At 39.3% G+C, this 22,950-nt stretch overlaps 1 protein-coding gene across 2 annotated transcripts; it reads left to right on the plus strand.

Annotated features, from left to right (window-relative positions):
• Nucleotides 1-169: 169 nt before the first annotated feature.
• On the plus strand, nucleotides 170-10,509 carry ENY2 (ENY2 transcription and export complex 2 subunit). 2 transcript variants are annotated; one of them, XM_005902661.3, is made up of 5 exons: nucleotides 170-327; nucleotides 1,681-1,757; nucleotides 5,513-5,583; nucleotides 6,788-6,862; nucleotides 9,374-10,509. In XM_005902661.3, exons 1-5 carry the CDS (start codon nucleotides 322-324, stop codon nucleotides 9,448-9,450), a joined length of 306 nt encoding a protein of 101 aa, XP_005902723.1. In that variant the 5' UTR covers nucleotides 170-321; the 3' UTR covers nucleotides 9,451-10,509. The 2 variants fall into 2 exon arrangements, with proteins under 2 accessions (XP_005902723.1, XP_005902724.1); XM_005902662.3 differs by having other exon boundaries at nucleotides 184-255.
• Nucleotides 10,510-22,950: the final 12,441 nt, after the last annotated feature.

Below are 22,950 nucleotides of genomic sequence, written 5' to 3' on the forward strand. Positions count from 1 at the left end.
GTAGTGCCCGCGAGAAAGTTGCCTCTGTTGCATGCTGGGATATGTAGTCTTTCTTGAACTCAATGCCCGTGCGACAGCAGGATCTGGACTCTCTTACCCAGAAGGCTGAGCGACCAAGAGGCGGCCCGCGCTGATTAAATTCTCACTTTATAGGCAGGGTAGCGAGACCCCGCCCCGGAAATGCGTGTGCTAGCTTTCTGTGTGCTTAGGTGCCCGAGCTACTGAGGGTCTAGGTCCGGGCAGCCGAAGAGTGTGGTAGGTAACGGTCGTCAGCGCAAGGGTCATTTCGTCGCTGGGAAGGGACGGCCCTCGCCCGCGGTGATGGTGGTGAGCTATGCCCGTGGTCCTCAGGGCCGGGACCCGGGCCCAGCCCAGGCTCCTTTCGATGTGCTGTCTTTCGTTAGCTTCCCCGACCCGCGCTCGCGGGCCTGTAGGGCTCTCCGACAGGGCGTGCTACCGGAGTTGGCCTGAAGCCAGTCCTCGCTTTGTTTTCTGGCTCCTCCCCTCCCGCCTCTCCCGCTGTCTCCGCCCTATTCTATTTTCCGTAAGAATGTCTGAACTGGGAGGGATCCCCTAGCGCCCTTGTTTTACCAGTGAGAAAACTGAGGCCTTTTAAGAATTGACTTGTCCAAGGTCACTATCCGTAGTGTCGGGCCGAAGGCAGGATCGAGTTCAGTATTCTAGGGAAGGTCCTGACTATAGATCTTAGTGTTATTTTGAAAATGTTAGCCTCCAACTGCAAAGGCAAACATATCCTAGTTCTTTCTCAACCTCTCCTTTTTCCTGTTGCATTAAAGAAAAAACACAACTCTGAAAACTCACCGCCACTCTCAGTTTTCTTAAAGGCGGCGAGTTGGGAGACAACAAAAGTTCTCAAGGTAGTGACAGATAAGTAGGGTAACGTTGGCTTATTCCAAGTTTTACAACTTAACCTTCCTCTTATTTCTACACCGCTTTGGTTGTCTGTTTTTACTGAAAATTGAGAGTTTTCTAAGTTAGGAATTTATTTGAGGTTTCTTTTTTCTTTATGCCAACCTGCAAGTTTTGATAAAGAACATACACACCCACACACAGCTAGTTTGGCGGTTGTAATTCTGTACATCCTAGTGAAAAGTAAAGTGCTTAAGAGCCTTACCTGGAAATTTTGTCACCAACTGTACTTAATCTTTTATTGATATTCAGGTTATATAGCTTCCCCCAAATTTTGAATGCATTTAATTTAACAGTCAGTTGTTATGTGCTTGTAAAGTATTTGGGGGCTTCTGGGGTCACAGTATCTGAGTTCACTTTTCTATCTTGGTTCCTCAGTTTCCTCACCTGTAAAATATAAACTGTGTTAATACTACTTACATAAAAGAATAAGATCTGGGAATTAAATGAGATAAAAACAGATTAGCTCAGTGCCAGGCACATATGCATTTAACAAATGTACAGTAATTGTTATTATCCAAAGACTTATTAATGAAGGGTACATGGTGGGGGGGAAATTGTAAAGTTCATCATTATGACTTCTTGGGAAACAGTAAATAATATTAGAGTAATGACATTATCAACACATTGTTGAAATTTATCACCCCTTCAGTTGATAGAATGTTAAGTCTGTTGAGGTGCTAGCCTAGAGGATTTAGAAGACAATGCTTTGTAAGTGTTCTATATCTGAAAATACATGTTGATGTTCAGGTTAGCAAGATGAACAAAGATGCGCAGATGAGAGCAGCGATTAACCAAAAGTTGATAGAAACTGGAGAAAGAGAACGGTAAGTAATAGATTGTATTAATAAATTACATTTAACATCTTTAAATTATAACTTTGTTTTATTACAAGAATCTAGTTATCAAGTAACAATACTGATGTTAGTAGAAATAATTACAGAAAATTGAGATTATCCAAAACTTCAATTCCTAACATCAATTTAAAAAAAAATGCTTAGGTCTGTTCAATATGGCAAGACTTGGAGGGAAGTGAATCATGTACAAAGATGAACAGGAAATGACTCTCAAAAAATGTGTAGCTAAAGGAGAAGAAAAATACATACCCAAATAACTGCTGTTGGAGATAAAATGTTGCCTAGTTTTAAGAGAGAGTCAACATAATGGAACCAGTTTCAGTTACCAAGGTCTCATATCCTCAGAGTGCATTTGCTGTTCTTACTCTCTGAAATATTCTTCCCCCCCATCTTTAAGTAATTCGAGCTCATTATCAGGTTTTAATTTAAATATCATCTCTTCCAGGAATCTGTTAATTCCCAAATACCTTGTTCTGTCATAGCATTTAATTACTTTGTATTATACTGGCCTACTTTGCTAGTTTGTATAAGTAGAGTTTCTCCACAGCAGAAACTGTATACCCAGCATCATACCTAGCATATAATTGGCCAAGTAAACATCTGAAGAATGAACAGGTTTCCACGTGCAGAGGAGAGGCTAAAGAATCAAAAAAAGGCTTCCAGGAGCAGGGTGATAAATTGTATGAGAGAAACCTAAGAGGGAACTTTCAGCTTCTACCTGGAGATTAAAATGATCAGTGAAGTCTCCCAGAATGGTGGAAGTGTTACTTCACCTGGGAGAGAAGAATTAGTGGTTCCCCAGCACAGTAAAAGAGAAAGGACAGTCTGGGCAGATGGAAACAAATATGCAAAGTCAAAGAAATTTGTTCTAATATGATAATATTCTGGGGGAACTGTGCAATTAAAATGTGAAAGACAGTAGACAGGAGAAATGTGGTTTTTGTATAATCAGAAATCTTTCCATTAAAAAGGATGAGAAACTAGCTCAACTAATGGAAATGTATAATATTGTGTTACTAAAAGTCTAGGGTTTGAAGGTACTTCAGGCACCACCGGGTCCAGTCTCTCAAAAATTGTCAGCAAAAATATGTCTTTATTTTCCTATCTCATATCTGCTTTCCTCTGTTGGCTTTATTTTCCAGAAGGCACTACGCACAAAGTGGCAGGAATTAGGAACTCAAAATTTACATCTCCAGCTAAGACTACCTTTCTCCTAGTCGTTTTAGCAATGTACTTAACTTGGTTACATCCTTGTTCAGTAATAGGCCATTCATGATCCACCTTGCCTAGCTCACATTTCCATTGCTAGAGCCCCTACCCGGATTTCTCACACTGGAGTTGTAGAGTGTATTTACTGTCAAAGAAATGGCAGAAAAATAGGTGGTAGGTTTGCAAAAGCATTTGTTGACTTATCCTTGGATGGTGGGAGGCATTAAAAAATTTTAAGAGGCTGACTAGATCGTGTTGCACTTTAGGAATGTTATTTTGGCAGTGTGAAGGAGATTTGAAGGACTAAAGATAGATTGTGAAGATAGTATCAGGAGAAAAGTAAAAGAGCAAAAAAGGAAAGAACTTACAGTTTGTTAGTTTTTTTTTTTTTTTTTTAAGTAAAATCAACAACCCTTGATATGAGGAATGAGGAGGAAGAAAGCCTCTAGAACAGTGCCTTGGGAAACCAAGAGGATAGTATGGCCAGTAGTGGCTATAGGGGATTATGTATTGTTTTTCATTTGTCTTCATTCACATAGCTTTAAGTTACTGAGTTTCTACCATTTGCCATGTCCTGTTAAGGTCTGAAGATACAACAGTGAACAAAATGAAGTCTGTTCTTTTATACTGCTTACATTCTAATGGAAGGAGACAGAAAATACATGTGCAGTGTGTCAGATGGTGAGGAGTTCTAGAGGAAGAATAAAGCAGAGAATAATCAGGTGTGTTATAGAAAGGAAAACAAGTAGACCTCACTGATAAAGAGATCAGAAAGATTTGAGGGAGTGGGGAGACTCAAGAGCCATGGTCCTGAGACAGTATGCCTGGCTTTTTTTTCTTTGGCCATGTTTCACACGCCTTGTGGGACCTTAGTCCCTCATCAGGGATGGAACCCAGGGCCCTACAGTGAAAGCACCGAGTCCTAATCACTGCACTGCCAGGACATTCCCTTGCCTGGCCTTTTGAGGAACCCATGGAAGCCACTGAGACTGAGTCAGTTGGGAAGAGAGAAACAGTAAAGTCAGAGACATCGCTGGGGAGGGGGCAAACCATGCAGGGTCTCTTAGGCTATAGTAAAGACTGGAAATTGCATTCGGAGTAAGCTGGGAGATCCCTGGAGGGTTTTGAGCAGGGAGAGGAGAAGGAAGTGCAGAGGGAAAGTGGCAGGGAACAAGTCAGAGGCTTTGGCAGCAGTCCAGTCAAAAGAAGATGGTGGCTTGAACTAGCTAGTAATGGCAGAGATGGTGAAAAGCATTTGAATTTCAGGTATATGTTTAAAAACTGGAACCAGTAGGATGTGCTTATAGATTGGATATTAGTGTTATCAAAATTACTGAGTGAAGGAGGCTGCCAAGGTTTCTAGCCTGAGCACCAAGACGAATGGAGTTGCCTTTCTGGTAAGAACAGCTTGAGGTGGAAGAGAAGCAAGAGTTGGGTTTTGGCCCTATTAAGATTAAATGACTTAATTAAACATCAAGATGGAAATGTCACGTAGTAGATGTTAGGAGTATTGAAAAAGAAGCAGTTTGGCTTGTGACTCGACATGTTTAAGCTGAGAAATGAGATGGTTTAGGTTGAAGATTGAGGCTTTGTAACAGTAGGTTTTGCAGAAGATAAAATATTTTTTTGCACCCATGATGTCATCAGTTGTAATACATACCATTATTTTTTTAACCATTAAGAAAAGAAAATACTGCCAATTAAATTATGATAGGCAGGCCAATGACTGAATTGTTAAAATGTGGGAAAGTACAGTCTTAGAATTAATGAAATACCATAGTTAATGTAGTAACTAAAGTTTTTCCCTGGTGGTTCAGACGGTAAAGAATCTGCCTGCAATGCAGAAGACGTGGGTTCAATCCCTGGGTTGGGAAGATCCCCTGGAGAAAGAAAAGGCTATCCACTCCAGTATTCTTGCCTGGAGAATTCCATGGACAGAGGAGCCTGGCAGGCTACAGTCCATGGGGTCACAGAGAGTCCGACATGACATGACTGAGCTACTAACATATAACTAATGTATAATTTAAAAGGGTAATGAGAAAAAGGGAAGGGGACGTCTATAAGGTTGAGATATAATGGGGCAGTAAGATAGTTAATGGTTAAGAATTTGTAGTTAAAGAATGGATTCTGGGGTTTGAAGCTTTCAAAAGTATAGCTGCTTCAAACTCAACTAATACCCTTTTGAAGTTGTACAAAACCCACAATATTCCTGTTGGTGGAGGGAAGTAGAAAGTGTGTAAGAAGGGCCAACTAGGGTTTCTTAAGAAGTATTGTGTCCCATCCACTTGACTGAATTTTATTGATGATGAAAATGAGGCTCAGCATTTAAATTGACTCACATAAGATCAAAGAACTTTTTAGTGATAGAACCAAGATTAGGCCATGGTTAAATTAAAAGTTTTGTAACCAGAAGGCAGGGGATTTTTCATTGAACAGTGAAGCTTTGCTTCAAACATTCCTGTGTAAGATACTGTACGCTGCTGTAGTTTAATTAGGAAACACTTCTTTTTCAACAGCCTCAAAGAGTTGCTGAGAGCTAAATTAATTGAATGTGGCTGGAAGGATCAGTTGAAGGCACACTGTAAAGGTAATCAGTTTCATTTAGAAGATAAGCTAATTCCATTGCTCTCAACTGTGTGGGTCTGAAATTCACTAGAAAAAATTATAATCAGTGTTTTAAGATATATTGCTTGCTCAAGCATAGTTTTACACAAATAGAAAATTGAATCATGTGGTATAGACTACTTGCACTGAGTGATCATATGTAGATCTGTTCCTTAAATTTTAGAAATGTTTCTTTTTGTTTCTCTTAAAACAATTGAGGCAAGATTTCCTCTGGCATGAAATATCCCACCTTTCTCAGTGTGCCTACTGGAAGTGAAACATTAGTGATTCCTAGTCAGTTTTTCTTAATAATATGTTGAGCATGTTATGGCTGGCAGACTTATAGAAATATTATCTCCTGTCTTTAACAGTGTTATTTTTGAAAAAAATCATCTATAAAAGCTCTTAGAAAATTACTTATATTTTTTAAATTATAAAATGGAAGCTTGTTAAATTACTGGGTATTGATGATGATGCCATTAGCTAGATTCCACAAGTCACTAAGGTGAGCCTCCTTCCTTTCTGGCTCAGCTTTTGGCATGTTGGAATTCTGGATATTTATAATGAATTCTCATTGTAATGGTTTCTACAAATGATAATGATAATAGAGGCTTTATATCATTAATCCAAAGAAGGCAATGTGCCAAATTAACAAAAGCATAGACTTCAAGGTCAAATAGACCTTCGGTGTAAGACTGGAGCTGGATTTCAAGTCGTGTTTGAATGAGTTATTTAATTTTTAAGCATCACTTGCCTCACTTTCAAAGTGGGGAAAATGCCCAGGCCATTAGATAATCATGAATATTAAATATTGCAAAGCACCCAGCACATAATAGGGGTCCAGTAAGTGTTAACTCCTTTCCTCCTCCTCCTCCTCTTGCTCCAACATAGAGAAGAGAACAAATGAGTTGTTCCATATTTTAATTTTGGACAATTTGAATTTACAGTTCAAATTCATTCTACTTGTTACAACTATTTGTCTTATGTTTTGAATCTAGTGAATACATGCTGTGTTTAAGGTTGAACTAAATCTTCATTAGAAAGAAAAAAAGAAGTGTCCTTTTTTTTTTTTTTTTTTAAAGACCAGTCTGGACTCTAAAAACATGATCTTAACCCTTCCTCTATGAAAATCTTTCTTACAGATAATGATTTTAAATGATATGATTTGTTTTTTGCTTTTGCATAAGAGGTAATTAAAGAAAAGGGACTAGAACACGTTACTGTTGATGACTTGGTGGCTGAAATCACACCAAAAGGCAGAGGTAAGGAATACAAATGTGTGAAAGGAAATGTAGGCTAAGACATGATTTGTTTTCTCTCTTGCTGGTTCAGGTTTTCTTTTCTTTTTAACAGGGAAAAGCACTCTTTCTAAAATTATGTGGGTATACTTGCATCTTCTCTTTGGGAAGAGTTATAGTTGCCTCGCCAACTTTCTTGCAGTTTTGAGTAACAAACGAGGTGTAAAATGTTTTGTACTCTTATAACAATATACACATGTAAGTTGATATGGTTGTTAAAACAGATAATTTCTTAAATTTTGGATTTTTTATAGAGGCAAATATTACCGGAAGCTAGGATTTGTAAAGTTTAGCCTTATGTGTAATAATTCAGTGTTTTACAGCAGTCCCTGAGTCATTGCTCGCCTTCCTTATTAAAAATAAACAAAGTTGTCTTCTTGGGTGTCTAATTAAGAATCTGGTAGCTCCGTAACTTCATGATTGAGTAATTCATGTTTAAGACTCACTTCAGCTGCCTTCTAAATTTCTCCCTTTAATGCCTTGTTAAGAGAAATCAAAAGAAACAGAGGAAATAATGTTAAGTCTATATGTAATAATTAGGTGTAACTAGATTATTTTCATTTATTTTGAGGAAGGCGGTAGCGGGTGGTTGTAGTTATAAGTGGAAGCAGGTAAATTAGATAACCCATTAGTTGTTTCCTCACACAGAAGAAGTAAAAAGAATTAAAGTGTGAAAAGTAAATCACTTTAAAATTATTACCAGAGAATACTAGGCCCCTGAATTGCTACCACCTGGAAAGAGCTACAGTATCCCACGGTCCTTTCCAGCCATCTTTTAAAACATAACTTTGTCAGTCAATCATATTTTGGGGTGGGGCAGTATTTATTGCCCTCCCCATGGATTTATATTTTTAAATAAATTTCTGTGTTTTGTTTCGACTTTTCTTCTGTAATTTTTGCTTAATCTGTTAACATTTAGGAAGTAAATCTGTTAACAGGGTAGAAATTATCTCTGCATTTCCTTCAGTGCTTGTGTGTTGGATATTTCAATCCCTTATAGCTCCCCTGCTAGAGAATTAGCAAAAAAGAAAAGTAAAAATAAATCTTTTCTTTTCATTGTTAAGTATTTTTTAAATTAACATATGGTAAAATTGACCCTTTTTTAGTGTCAGTTCTGTGAACTTTGTACACATGTATAGATTCGTAGTAAAAGACTCCCTCAAGCTATTCCTTTCTAGTCACACCTCATCTGTAACCCCAAGGCAGCTGATCTGTTCTCAGTCATCATAATTTTGAGTAGAAGTGTATTTAATATACATATCGATCACATTTCCAGTGGACTTAATTATGTAGTCCTTATTTCTCGGCAGGTTTATACTGAATTTATAAAGAGGAGTATTTGTCTCACTTGATTTCTGTCATTTGTGGAATTTTTTGTCGAAATGTTGAACTATATCTGAAGATTTCATTTCCTCTGGATTCAAGCAAATAACATTAGAAGTTAAAGTTAATTCCTTCTTGTCCTTATTTATTAGTAGCCAAAAGGGAGGGAAATAGTGTAGATTTGATAACTGACATTTAATATTAAGTTTCAAGGATCAGGGCTCCCCCCGCCTTTTTTTTTCAGCTGTGCCTTGCAGCCTCTGGGATCTCAGTTCCCCAGCAAGGGAACGGACCTGGGCTAAATGGCGGTGAAGCCTGCAATCCTAACCACTAGGCCACCAGGGAACTCCCATTTCCCCATTTTTGGTTTAATATTCAGAGTAGATAATATAGTCAGTCACGATTCAAGATTTGAAACATGAACATATGACAGAAACAACTATTGTTGAAGCTCTTGCATCTTTGTTGATTCAAGAGAATTATATGCATTTATTTCAATACAGAATCACCAAATTATCTCCCCAAATATGCTGTATCAATTTATTCTCCCACCAGCCAATGTAACAGGGCCAGTTTTCCCTCAGTCTTGCCAATACATATATTAGTGACCTTTGGATTTTAGCCAATCTGATTGGTAAAACATGCTATCTGAATGGTAGTTTTAATTTTCATTTCTGTTGTGAGGTTAAATTCTTTTGACATTCAAGAACTGTGTGCTTCTCCTTTCATCATTTTTCTGTGAGCCTGCTGATCTTTTTCCTATCAAGTTGAAGAAATTGTATAGTAGAGAGATTACCCTGTTTTTGTAAGAGTGCTTTCTCTGTTTTTTTGTTTGATTTTAACCAGGCTTATTAAATTGCATTTGAATCAGATTTAGCAATCTTTTACAGCCTCTCTTTCAGAAAGGCCTTTTCTATTCCTAGTGTAAAGAATTTTCACATGTGAATTATATTTTTAGGTATTGGATAGTTCTTTCAAACAATAAATTTCAAATATACTTTATTATCTCAGATGTCTTTATTTTTTTTTTATTGAAGCGTGAGGGTTACTTATGAAATTTCACTTGGTAATCCTGAATAAAATACCAGATCTCAAATTGATAAATATTAATTGGAATCATCTTACTCTTATGTTTTTATTTTTATATTTCAGCCCTGGTACCTGACAGTGTAAAGAAGGAACTCCTACAAAGAATAAGAACATTCCTTGCTCAGCATGCCAGCCTTTAAGATTGAATTAGATTGTGTTGTTTTGTGGTTTTATTTCTAAAGTAAAACTTGCCATAAATTAGGAATCGATTTCCCAAAATAAAATCCTTTTTTGTATGATGGTATACAGTTTTCAGTAATGATGTATACATTGTATTGATTTTTTTCCCTAAATGTGTTATTTTAATAAATATCTCATGAATGAGTTTGAAGTTTCCTTGGATTTTGGAATAAATGGGACTTTATTAATAATTCATCAGATTTGTTGAGAGAAAAGTCAGCAATTAATATAGTTTAAGTGTTAAGTATGTAAATGTTAAGTAAGCACATCTCTGTACTAACAATTTAGGAGAAGTAAGCAGCCTCTTCTGATTGTTTGGATGTAGTATATGCCTCTTTTGAATCCCTATATTTTATAATATATGTCCCATCTTGTACTATGGATACCTTATTTCTTATTTGTTATAACGCTGAGGGTTAGGACTGGGTCTTACTCATCTTTATGTGCCTTCCTTATTCCTCAAAGAATTTACCATCTTACTGGAAGAGAGAACATTTGCAAAGTGGCTCCGTACCAAGCTCCTCTCACATACTCTACTCATCTGAACTTTGAAAGCAGAAACTAAATTGCATCCCCACATACTAAGGTCAAGAACGAACTAATGGGAAATAATCTCCACCCATAGCTTTACTCTGACATCAAGATTGCCAAATCCATGGACTTTTGTCTGTTCTTACGTGAGCTCTGCTGGAAAATGAGAATGTTGACCATCCTGCCGCTTGGAACTCTTCCTACTTCTCACGTTGTTTAGACCTCCCACTGGAACCTCCTTCTGTTTCTTGTGGATACCTTTCGCTATATGGAACTTTAAATAATGATGTTTCTTAGTGCTCCCTCTGGGCCCTCTGCCTAATGATATGATTTCCTGGGCAGATTCCAGGAAACTTGGGTCGGACGATGGCTTCAAATACTAACAAATTGATAAATGGTAAACTGCATCTCCAGCCCAGCCTCAGGATCCATATACTCAACTGCTATGGATCAGCTTCCTTGAATGTTCCATAAACACCTCAAACTGACCACACCTAAGAGTGATTTTTTTTTTCCTCTAGTAACTGCCCATACTGTGTTTCTATTCTGTCTGAATGATTCTCCCAGACATACAGATTACCTGAAAGTGTTAGTTGCTCAGTCGTGTCCGACTCTCTGCAACCTCTCGGACTGCAGCCCACCAGCCTCCTCTGGGATTCTCCAGGCAACAATGCTGGAGTGGGTAGCCACTCCCTTCTCCAGGGGATCTTCCCGACCCAGGGATTGAACCAGGGTGTCCTGCATTGCAGGCATATTCTTTACCATTTGAGCCACCAGATTACTTGAACTTGTTAAAACACTGATTCTGAAGGTAAGGAATATGGCACCAGATTGTGTATTTCAGACAGGCTTCTCAAATGTGCTCATGCTGGTAATCAAGACCATTTTGAGTGTCACAAGATTGTAAATTGTCAACTACCTGCCCTCTTAGGCCCTCTTAAGTTCAAGCCCAGATTATTGCAGTAGGCTCTTAATATTTCCTTGTTTCAGTTGCTCCATGCCTCCTCCAATATATCTTCCACATTACTGCCTAAGTGACCTTATTAAAATTTCAAGCCTGGTCATTTTTATTCCCCTACTTGAAATTTCTCAATGGGTAAAGTTCAAGCTCAGCCATATCACCTAGGCTCCTCTTGAACTGCCATTTACTTATTTCTCTGGTTAAGAGTCCCAAAAAGGGCCAAGTTGCTATATCTATTTGTATATCAATGGTATATTGATATATAAAATGGTATATTGATATATAAAGATATATATATCTTTGTATACATTGATATACAGTAGAAAATCCACCAAACTGGGTAGCCCTCCTACCTAACTCATTCCTACTTGCCTTTCAGAATTCAGCTTGTTGCCAGCATATTCTGATGTTTCTTGCTCTGTTTCGATTCCCTACCACTTTTTCTATGAGAAGCACCTGTTCCTGATTTCAACACCGTGGTTTTCCAACTTGAGCCTGCAACTCCTGGAGGGGAAAAAACTTGACTTTATTTTGTATGATACTTATTTGTGGGTGAATGGACAAAGCAATTAACACATGAATGAACTAGTGAACAAACATGGGAGCAAAAAAGGTAACAATACAGTTGAGTGCAGATGAGGAAAGCATTCATGTTAATTTTTGGATCATGCTCTAGAGATACAAATTTCTGATGAATTTATATTTTAAGTGTAGTCATTGAACGAACTGGACTTAATTATGAAAATTTGAGTCCAAGACACACAAAATCATAAAATTACCCGAAAAGATTTTGTTTCACTTCATTTCTTATAAAGCAATGATCCAAAGTAATGATAGTTATATTCACCAGTATGCTACCGATTATCAAAAATGAAACAATCTTAAGTGGTACATAAGTGTTGAACAATTAGTTTTTATTTCATAGTACTGTATATGAAAGCAAAAAATTGCTCATAGAGATACTAGTTTAATAGCTCAAAAGAAAATATGAGAAAATGGAAAATATTTTGAAATGGAACAAAAATAGCTGAATTGAAAATTCAAAATACTAAGGAGCCTAGCTTTAAAATGATACCAAGAAATTCCCCGCTATCTCTAGGTTTTTTGGTTTTTATTTTTGACCTCTTAGAAATTATCCTGTAGTTTTCATCTAGAACCATTGATATCTTTCAAATAAACCAACTTTGTATATATCTTGACTCACATCATTGATTTATGTTAAATTAGGAATACATCTTTTAAAAATTTTGCATTGCACCCTTTCATGCTCATTAGGAGATTACTGTTACATGACTGTGCCGAGTGAGTAAAATACTAATTAGGATTACCATAAGCTTCTCTTGTATAGGATTAAAGAAGACCCAAGTAAATTATTTACGTAATTGCTTTGCTCTGGCACCACAAGCGTATCATTTGGTTGAGCAGTGCCAAGCCTGGGCCTGGGTGATGTTGGGGATTGGTAATTGGATATGGGACTTACATAACTTGAAAAAAGACTCCATCTAACTCAAGAGAATTGTGACAGCTGCTCAGTAGCTGATGTTGGAAATGATCCAACATGTGGTTTAACCCTTCTTGTAAATGGCTATCTCATGTTACTCAGTGGCTTCATAAGACCCTCATATTTATCATCAGAAACCACACAAAAGTTATTGGATGAATCTGCCAAGAAAACAGGTGCAATTAGACAATTCGAGCTGTGATCTCATCTATTACACTGAATTATCAGGTAAGGCTGACTTTTGCCTCAGTTTCTTCATCTGCTAATAGATTTGATAATGCTGACCCTGGAGAGAATGAAAATTTTTTAAACTAAACATTATTAGTAGGATAAAAGCAATATGGGTAAATCAGAAAAAAAAAAATACAGATTCATGTTCAGTTCAGTTCAGTTCAGTCGCTCAGTCGTGTCCAACTCTTTGCGACCCCATGAATGGCAGCACGCCAGGCCTCCCTGTCCATCACCAACTCCTGGAGTTCACTCAGACTCACGTCCATCGAGTCAGTGATGCCATCCAGCCATCTCATCCTCTGTCGTCCCCTTCTCCTCCTGCCCCCAATCCCTCCCAGCATCAGAGTCTTTTCCAATGAGTCAACTCTTCACATGAGGTGGCCAAAGTACTGCCTAGGAAAAACTTTGTTGTTCAGTTGCTCAGTCCAACTCTTGTACAGCCCCATAGACTGTAGCCTGCTGGGCTCGTCTGTCCATGGGATTTTCCTCGCAACGACACTGGAGTAGGTTACCATTTACTCCTCCAGGGGATCCTCTTGACCTAGGGATCAAACTCACATCTCCGTCTATCCTGCACTGCAGGCGTATTCTTTACACTGAGTCACCCGGGAAGCCCTAGGAAAAACTGGAAATATGTAATTATTTACTATGTGTCTTCTAGATTTGTGTTGGTACAGGAATTACACTTGTGTAGAAAGATGCTTTTATTTTTCAGGAATTTCTAAGTAATATTGCCATAAGAATACCTACAAAAATGCCTACATAATAACTTGATCAGAATAGAAAAAAAAAAAAGAATCACTACAATGGCACTTAGCAAGGAAAGCTGAAATTATCTTTTCACCCTGATTTTACTATGACACAAATCTGTATCCCACTTATCTTTCTGGAGAAGGAAATGGCAATTCACTCCAGTACTATTGCCTGGAAAATCCCATGGACAGAGGAGCCTGGTAGGCAACAGTCCATGGGGTCGCAAAGAGTCAGACACGACTGAGCGACTTCCTTCACTTCACTTATCTTTTTATCTTCAGTGCATAACAAAGTACATAATAGAATTCCTAATATGTTCTTATAAATGAATAGATAAATGGCAAAGGAGAAAACCTGTTTATTCCAGACTTTGAACTATATTTGGTTATTCTGCTTATCAGTCACCAGGGGGCAGTTGAAGCCTATATTTTGATCCTCTCTGGGGCTCACTGAAATATGTTCTCATGTCAACAGGCCCAAATCCAGGCCAGTCAGCTTTTTCTAGAAGATAATGCAATTGAATTAAAACCTAATATAAAGACCTCAGAATGTGCTTCTGGTGTATATTAAGATGAAGCTACACCGAGATGCTATTTTACTGGGATAATAATAATGTAGATATTATTTTACTGGGATCATTTTCTGAAGCTAGTAATTCAGACAGCAAATTGATTTAAATAGCACAACTGAAATAATTCTATTTCAGCTATTTTATCAAGAAAGTACAGTATGTAAATTCTTAATAGTTTCTAGTATGTTTTCCATCACTATGCTCCTCTCTCAGAAAGCCCTTTTAAAAGAGAATAATATTCATATTTTTCTCTTACAATGTAACTTTGTTTAATATATATATATGTGTATATATATATATGTGTATATATATATATATGTGTGTGTGTGTGTGTGTGTGCATGTCATGAAGTGCTAAGTCACTTCAGCAATGTCTGACTCTTTGCGACACTATAGACTGTAGCCTGCCAGGCTCCTCTGTTCATGGGATTCTCCAGGCAAGAATACTGGAGTGGGTTGCCATGCTGTCCCCAGAATATATATATATATATATACACACACACACACATGTATATGTGTGTGTGTATGTATATATGTATTCACAAATATATACATATATATATTCATAAATAGAGCCTCATATAGTTCAAATGAATGCTGGCTTGTGAAAACAGTGAAGAAAGCCAATGAATCAAGGTAGATGGAATCTGCACTCATGGTGGATTGTTGCTCATAAAACAGTTTTGATACTGGAGCTGGTACTCATCACATCTATAAATGCTTTGGCTTTCTGCCTGGGATCACGAGAATTAAGTGATAATAAGGGCCTTCCAGTTATTTTATACCTTTGTATTTTAAAATTATTTGTGAAGGGCACAGCTTTAAGAATTTATCCCTCCTAGACAGCTTCTTATATCAAAGTTGGGCTTTGGCGGCATAAGAGTCACTAAAGAGAGTAATCGAACTAGAGATGTCCATTAAACCGAGCCTGTGTGATGTGCTTCCCTGGTGGCTCAGGGGGTAAAGCATCTGCCTGCAATGCAGGAGACCTGGGTTCAATTCAATCCCTGGGTCGGGAAGATCCCCAGGAGAAGGAAATGGAAACCCACTCCAGTACTCTTGCCTGGAAAATCCCATGGACGGAGAAGCCTGGTAGACTACAGTCCATGGGATCACAAAGAGTCAGACACGGCTGAATGACTTCACTTACTTTGTGTGATGTGCAGGTGACTTAGGTAGCAATACAGCTGCCAGCAAATTTGGAAAACTCAGCAGTGGCCACAGGACTGTAAAGGTCAGTTTCCATGCCAATCCCAAAGGAAGGCAATGACAAAGAATCTTCAAACTACTCCACAATTGCACTCATTTCACATTGGCAAAGTTATGCTCAAAATTCTCCAAGCTAGGCTTCAACAGTACACGAACCGAGAACTTCCAGATGTTCAAGCTGGATTTCGAAAAGGCAGAGGAACCAGAGATCAAATTGCCAACATCCGTTGGATCATAGAAAAAGCAAGAGAATTTCAGAAAAACATCTGCTTCACTATCTATTCTAAAAAGCCTTTGACTGTGTGGATCACAACAAACTGGAAAATTCTTTTAAGATATGGGAATACCAGACCATCTCACCTGCCTCCTGAGAAACCTGTATGCAGATCAAGAAGCAACAGTTAGAACTGGATATGGAACAATGGACTGGTTCCAAATAGGAAAAGGAGTATGTCATGGCTGTGTATTGTCACCCTGCTTATTTAACTTATATGCAGAGTAAATCATGTGAAATGCTGGACTGGATGAAACACAAGCTGGAATCAAGATTGCAGGAGAAGTATCAGTAACCTCAGATAGGCAGATGACAACACCCTTATGGCAGAAAGCGAAGAGGAACTAAAGAGGCTCTTGATGAAGGTGAAAGAGGACTGGAAGAGCTAGCTTAAAACTCAGTATTCAAAAAGTGAAGATCATGGCATCCAGTCCCATCACTTCATGGCAAACAGGTGGGAAAACACTGGAAAATAGTGAGAGACTTCATTTTCTTGGGCTCAAAAATCACTGCAGATGGTGACTACAGCCATGAAATTAAAGACGCTTGCTCCTTGGAAGAAAAACTATGACCAACCTAGACAGTATATGAAAAAGCAGAGACATCACTTTGCCAACAAAGGTCTGTCTAGTTAAAGTTATGGTTTTTCCAGTAGTCATGTATGGATGTGAGAGTTGGACCATAAAGAAGGCTGAGCTCCAAAGAATTGATGCTTTTGAGCTGTGGTGTTGGAGAAGACTCTTGAGAGTCCCTTGGAGTGCAAGGAGATCCAACTAGCCCATCCTAAAGGAAATCGACCCTGAATATTCTATGGAAGGACTGATGCTGAAGCTGAAGCTCCAATACTTTGGCCACCTGTGGCAAAAAGCAGACTCATTAGAAAAGACCCTGATGCTGGGAAAGACTGAAGGCAGGAGAAGGGGACGACAGAGGATGAGACAGTTGGATGGCATCACTGACTCAATGGACATGAGTTTGAATAATCTCCAGAAGATGGCGAAGGACAGGGAAGCCTGGCGTGCTGCAGTCCATGAGGTTGCAGAGTTAGACACGACTGAACGACTAAACAGCAGATGGCGCTAGTGGTAAAGAACCCGCCTGCCAATGCAGGGGCTGTAAAGAGATGAAGATAGGATCCCTGAGTGGGAAGATCCCCTGGAGAAGGGAATGGTAACCCACTCCTGTATTCTTACCTGGAGAATTCTATGGACAGAGGAGCCTGGCAGGCTACAGTCCATGGGGTTGGAAAGAGTCGGACGAAACTTAGCATGCATGCACACACACATCATGAGATTTGGGGAGTGTTCAGCAAGGCTAATACAGTGTGTGTGTGTGAGTGCTCTGGTCTTCCTCCCAGTTTTACCATTATTGAGCTACATGACTTCATTAGTCACTTAAATGTTCTACATGACAGATGTCTGTCAACAACACATCTTTCTGCTAAGGATGCTAGGAGTATAATAAAGAATGAGAATTATGGGCATTCCTCTTCTGAGGTGTGACATGAAGTCAGTTACAGTAAAAGACTTTTTACAAGTCTTTAAATATATGCTGTACTTTTCTCCCTAGTAATGGGGCTCATAAAACAACTTTGTGTATGGGATCAATCTCCCATATTTTACCCCATCCATAAGCACTGGGGTTTCAGCAGACCTAGTTCATGAAAAAACACAGATATTTTCACTGACCAGCTGCATTTCCTATATTTCTGATATAATTCTTTCACTTTTTAGAGACTTCGTAGAGATCTCCAGCCAATTGGTGAACTTTTTATCGTTATTATCCAACACTCCCTTCATGTTCTCCCTTCCCTCTCTACCCGCTTAGATTTCATGGTTTATCAATAAAACTCCCTTATAATGACCCTGAACTTCTATCTTCTTTTTTTTCTAATCACACACAGTGTGGATTAAACCTAATTATCCTGAGGGCTTCCTCCCTGTGTGCACCTGAACACCTGAATTTTGCTGAGGAAAATTACACAACCCTTCTCTAAGTTTCACTCTAAAACAGCAATGACAACATTCTTAAAAATAACTGGCATGACCTTTTCAAAAACATTAATATCAAGAAAGAATGGAAGACTGAAAAAAGAAAAAGGAAAGAAACGAGTCAGGAACTGTTCCATGTTAAGAAATAATGAAGAGACATGAGTATTTAAAGCAATGTGTAAACACACAAAACACAACTATTAAGAACATTATTAGGGCAATTAGAAAACTTGGAAAATGAACTGTGGTATCAGTGTTAAAGTTCCTGAGTGTTACCTTTGTATTCAAGTAAAAAGACCTTGTTCCCCAGTGAAGCATTTAGGGGCAAAGTGTCACACTGTGGTGTGTGTGTTAGTTGCTCAGTTGTGTTTGCCTCTTTTGCGACCCCATGGACTGGGGTCAGGCTCCTCTGTTCATAGAATTCTCCAGGCAAGAATACTGGAGTGGGTTACCATTCCCATCTCCAGGGGATCTTCTTGACCCAGGGACCTCCAGGGGATCTTCTTGACCCAGGGACTGAACCCAGGCCTCCTGCATTACAGGCAGATTCTTCATTGTCAGAGCCACTAGGGAAGCCTGTCACATTGCAACTGACTCTCAAACAGTTCAACAACAGAAATGTATATTAAATATGAAGAGAGAGAAAGAACATGTTAATCTAAGGGAAGGGGATGTAAATACTTATTTCAGATATGTTTGAAATTTTTCAAAGTAAAATTCTGAAAACAAGTAATGATCACAAATCTCAATGAACACTTTTCACTGCCCAAGAACCCTCCTACACTTTTCTAGTCTATACATTCCCCACTCCCCTGAAATGCCTATTTTACCCTCCTTTCCTGAACTAACAACACTGCCTCATGCTTTATCAAGGAACAACTGCAATCAGACAAGAAGTCAACAATCAGACAAGCACCCTCATTAGTTCAGTTCAGTTCAGCCGCTCAGTCGTGTCTGACTCTTTGTGACCCCATGGACTGCAGCACACCAGGCATCCCTGTCCATCACCAGCTTCTGGAGCTTGCTCAAACTCATGTCCATCAAGTTGGTGATGCCATCCAACCATCTTATCCTCTGTCATCCCCTTCTCCTCCTGCCTTCAGTCTTTCTCAGCATCAGGGTCTTTCCTAAGGAGTCAGTTCTTCACATCAGGTGGCCAAAGTATTGGAGCTTCAGCTTCAGCATCAGTCTTTCCAATCAATATTCAGGACTGATTTCCTTTAGGATTGACTGGTTGGATCTCTTTGAAGTCCTAGGGACTCTCAAGAGTCTTCTCCAACACCACAGTTCAAAGGCATCAATTCTTCAGCGCTCAGCTTTCTTTATAGTCCACCTCTCACATCCATACATGACTACTGGAAAAACCATAGCTTTGACTAGAAGGACCTTTGTTGGCAAAGTCATGTCTCTGCTTTTTAATATGCTCTCTAGGTTTGTCATAGCTTTTCTTCCAAGGAGCAAGCATCTTAATTTCATGGCTGCAGTCATCATCTGCAGTGATTTTGGAGCCCCCAAAATAGTCTCTCACTGTTTCCACTATTTCCCCATCTATTTGCCATGACGTGATGGAACTGGATGCCATGATCTTTGTTTTTTGAATATTGAGTTTTAAGCTAGGTTTTTCACTCTCTCTTTCACTTTCGTCATGAAGCTCTTTAGCTCCTCTTTGCTTTCTGCCATAAGGGTGGAGTCATCTGCATATCTGAGGTTACTGATCTTTCTCCCGGGAATCTTGATTCCAGCTTGTGTTTTATCCAGTCCAGCATTTTGCATGATTTACTCTGCATATAAGTTAAATAAGCAGGGTGACAATACACAGCCTTGATGTACTCAAGGCATAATCAATAAAGCAGACATAGATGTTTTTCTGGAATTCTCTTGCTTTTTCTGGAATTCTTTTGCACAACTGCACTCATTTCACACGCTAGCAAAAAATTCTCCAAGCCAGGCTTCAACAGTATGTGAACCGTGAACTTCCAGATGTTCAAGCTGGATTTAGAAAAGGCACAGGAACCAGACATCAAATTGCCAACATCCGTTGGATCATAGAAAAAATACCCTCATCACTCATCACTAAAGCTATCAGCCTTCCTGAACCTGGACCCACGTGTTCAGCCTTTCCTCTGTCTCTGCTCTGTGCTTCTCTCTTTCTCAATGACTGCCTTCCTGCATTTGTCCCCCTCTTTTTCATCTGAAGTTTCTCCCTGGCAGCACAGTCATTTAGCCAAGTAGGTCCCCTCTTTTATAAAAACCATGTCTTGATCACAGATCCTGAGAACTGCCCCATTTCTCTGCTCCGATTCACAGTGAGGAAGGCTTCATCACTGAGTTGTCTATAGGTACTGTCTCCACTTCTTCACCTGCCACTCATTTACTCATGGAAATTACATTCCAATGAAGCTATTCACGTCAAGGTCAAGGGAAACTACATTAATCAACCTCTTGGTAACACTGTAATAAGTGACCACTCTCCTTCCTTAGACACATTCTTCCCTTGATTTCCATTCTACAAAACTGTCTGATTTTCCTCCTAACTTATGGCTGCTGTCTTTCAGTCTGTTTGCTAATGTCTCTTGTTGTTGTTTAGTCACTAAGTCATGTCCAAATCTTCTGCCATCCCATGGACTGTAGCCCACCAAGCTCCTCTGTCCATGAGATTTCCTAGGCAAGGATACTGGTGTGGGTTGCCATTTCCTTCTCCAGGAGATCTTCCCAACCCAGGGATTGAACCTATGTCTCCTCCATTGGCAGGTGGATTCTTCACCACTGAGCCACTAGGGAAGGCCAACTTCTCTTCCGCTAGATCTCTAATTGTTAGTTCTCAAATCCTAATCACATGACTTAGTTTTTTTTTTCTTTACCTGTACTGCTACTGCTGCTGCTGCTAAGTTGCTTCAGTCGTATCTGACTCTGTGCGACCCCATAGACAGCCTCCTACCAGGCTCCTCTGTCTCTGGGCTTCTCCAGGCAAGAACACTGGAGTGGGTTGCCATTTCCTTCTCCAATGCATGAAAGTGAAAAGTGAAAGTCAAGTCGCTCAGTCGTGTCCGACTCTTAGTGACCTCATGGACTGCAGCCTACCAGGCTCCTCCATCCATGGGATATTCCAGGCAAGAGTATTGGAGTGGGGTGCCATTGCCTTCTCTGCTTTACCTGTAACCTCCCCCTAAATCAAGGGTTCTTAACTGTTTTTAGAAGTAAAGTGAAGCCTATGAATTCTCTCCCATATTTAAATGCAAAAAATAAACATTTTAGAATTACACAGGAAACTATACTGAAATGTAATTATAAGATTTTTCCAAATAAATAAATGATATTATTCATTCATTTTATTAACACAGAAATAAGGCAATGCATTTCAAATACCGGTAAGCTTCATGTCTTATTATTTTAAAATATCAGTGTAAAGGCTTATTCAAGTTATCTCTTAACTTGTAAAATGACATCAAATTGTGAGATGGTTTTCAACAGGACAACATATCATATATATTACCTGGTATGGTATGTCAGAAATTCCTTCAGGAGGAGGAGCCAAGATGGCGGAGGAGTAGGACGGGGAGAACACTTTCTCCCCCACAAATTCATCAAAAGAGCATTTAAACGTCGAGTAAATTCCACAAAACAACTTCTGAATGCCGGCAGAGGACATCAGGCACCCAGAAAAGCAACCCAACTCTTCGAAAGGAGGTAGGAAAAAATATTAAAGACAAAAAAAAAAAGAGACAAAAGAGGGAGGGACAGAGCTCCGTCCCGGGAAGGGAATCTTAAAAAGAGAGAAGTTTCCAAACACCAGGAAACCTTCTCACTGCCGAATCTGTGCCGAGCTTTGGAAGCACAGAGGGCAACATAACAGGGAGAAAAATAAATAAACAATTAAAACTCGCAGATTGCGAGTCCTACAGTAACTCCCCCAGCGGAGAAGCAGCACAGACGCCTGCATCCGCCATTAGCAAGTGGGGCTGGGCAGGGAGCGCGCGCGGGCTGCATCGCTGAGAGTAAGAATCTGGCCTGAATACCCTGAGCGCTATCTGAGCGAAATAATTTGGGCTAGCAAACCAGACTGTGGGATATCTACCACGCGAAAAGCCAGTCCTAACCTAAAACCGCCAGGCCCACGCACGGAACAAAGGACTGAACAGAGATAGCCGGCTGCAGACCTTCCCCCTCCGGTGACAGGCAGCCAGAGCCGGAAGGGGGCAATCGCAGCCCCAGAGAGACATTATCTATAAAACTGTAAGCGGGCTTCTTTGCTAACTAAAACTTCTTGGGGGTCTGGACGGTCAACATCTGCCTGAGAAGGTGCGCCGGTTTTACAACCAGAAAACCGAGTGGCGGGAGGCGTAAGTCGCAGCATTGGCGCTCGCCAAACACCTCATCACCTGAGCTGCTCGGACCTGGGAAGAGCACAAAACGCAGGCCCAACTGAGTCTGCGCCTCTGAGGACTACCCGAGTGCCTGAACCTGAGCGGCTTGGACCTGGGAGGTGCATGCAGCCCAGGGCCAGCCTCGGATTGTTCCCGGCGGAACAACCTAGAGTCCGAGCAGTGTGGACAGGAGGCTACACGCGCCGTGAGCGGGCAGACCCAGGGTGGCTGAGGCACTGCGCAGCCCACGCCAGTGTTATTTGTTTGCAGCATTCCTCCCTCCCTCCCCACAGCGACTGAACAAGTAAGCCTAAAAAAAAAAAAAAAAAAAGTGTCCTCCACCGTCCCCTTTGTGTCAGGGCGGAAACCAGATACTGAAGAGACTAGCAAACAGAAGAAGATATAACAGAGGGAAACGCCTTGGAAGCTACAGGCAATAGACCAAAACCCTGTGGTTACTACGGACTACATAGGAAGGGGCCTATAGATCTTGAGAAATATAAGTCTGACCAAGGAACTAGCCAAAAATGAACTGAACCCACAACACCACCAAGAAAGTCCTAGATATATTTTTATTATTTTTAGATCATTCTTTCTTTTTTTTTAATTAAAAAAATTTTTTTAAGTCCTCTATTGTTCCTTTAATTTTCACTTTTATAACCTATTACTTTGCAAAAAAAAAAAAAAAAAAAAGACCTATTTTTTTCTTCTTCAGCAAACTTCATATATATATATTTTATAATTTTTTGACCTTTTTTTTTTTTTTTTATTTTCTTTAACATTGTATTTTTGAAATTCTAAACTCTACTCTAGATTTTTAATTTTCGCTTTTTGGTATTTGTTATCAATTTTGTACCTATAGTTTTTTTTTTATATAATTTCTGTGACTTCTTTTTTTTCTTCTTCTGTTTCTTTCTCTTCTTCTTCTATATAACATTGTATATCTGAATAATATCAATTTTGTACCTGTATTTTCTTTATAATTTTTGTGACATTGTTTGTTTTCGTTTGTCTGTTTCTCTCTCTTTATTTTCTTTTCTTCTTCTTTTTTTTTTTTTTAACATTGTATTTTTGA

This window comes from Bos mutus, chromosome 14 (genome assembly GCF_027580195.1).
Source record: "Bos mutus isolate GX-2022 chromosome 14, NWIPB_WYAK_1.1, whole genome shotgun sequence".
NCBI lineage: Eukaryota > Metazoa > Chordata > Mammalia > Artiodactyla > Bovidae > Bos > Bos mutus.

Coding starts and splice junctions, on each gene's coding strand:
- ENY2 (XM_005902661.3), top strand. Junction 1,758..5,512: donor GAAACTGGAGAAAGAGAACG/GTAAGTAATAGA, acceptor CTTTTTCAACAG/CCTCAAAGAGTTGCTGAGAG. Junction 5,584..6,787: donor GTTGAAGGCACACTGTAAAG/GTAATCAGTTTC, acceptor CTTTTGCATAAG/AGGTAATTAAAGAAAAGGGA.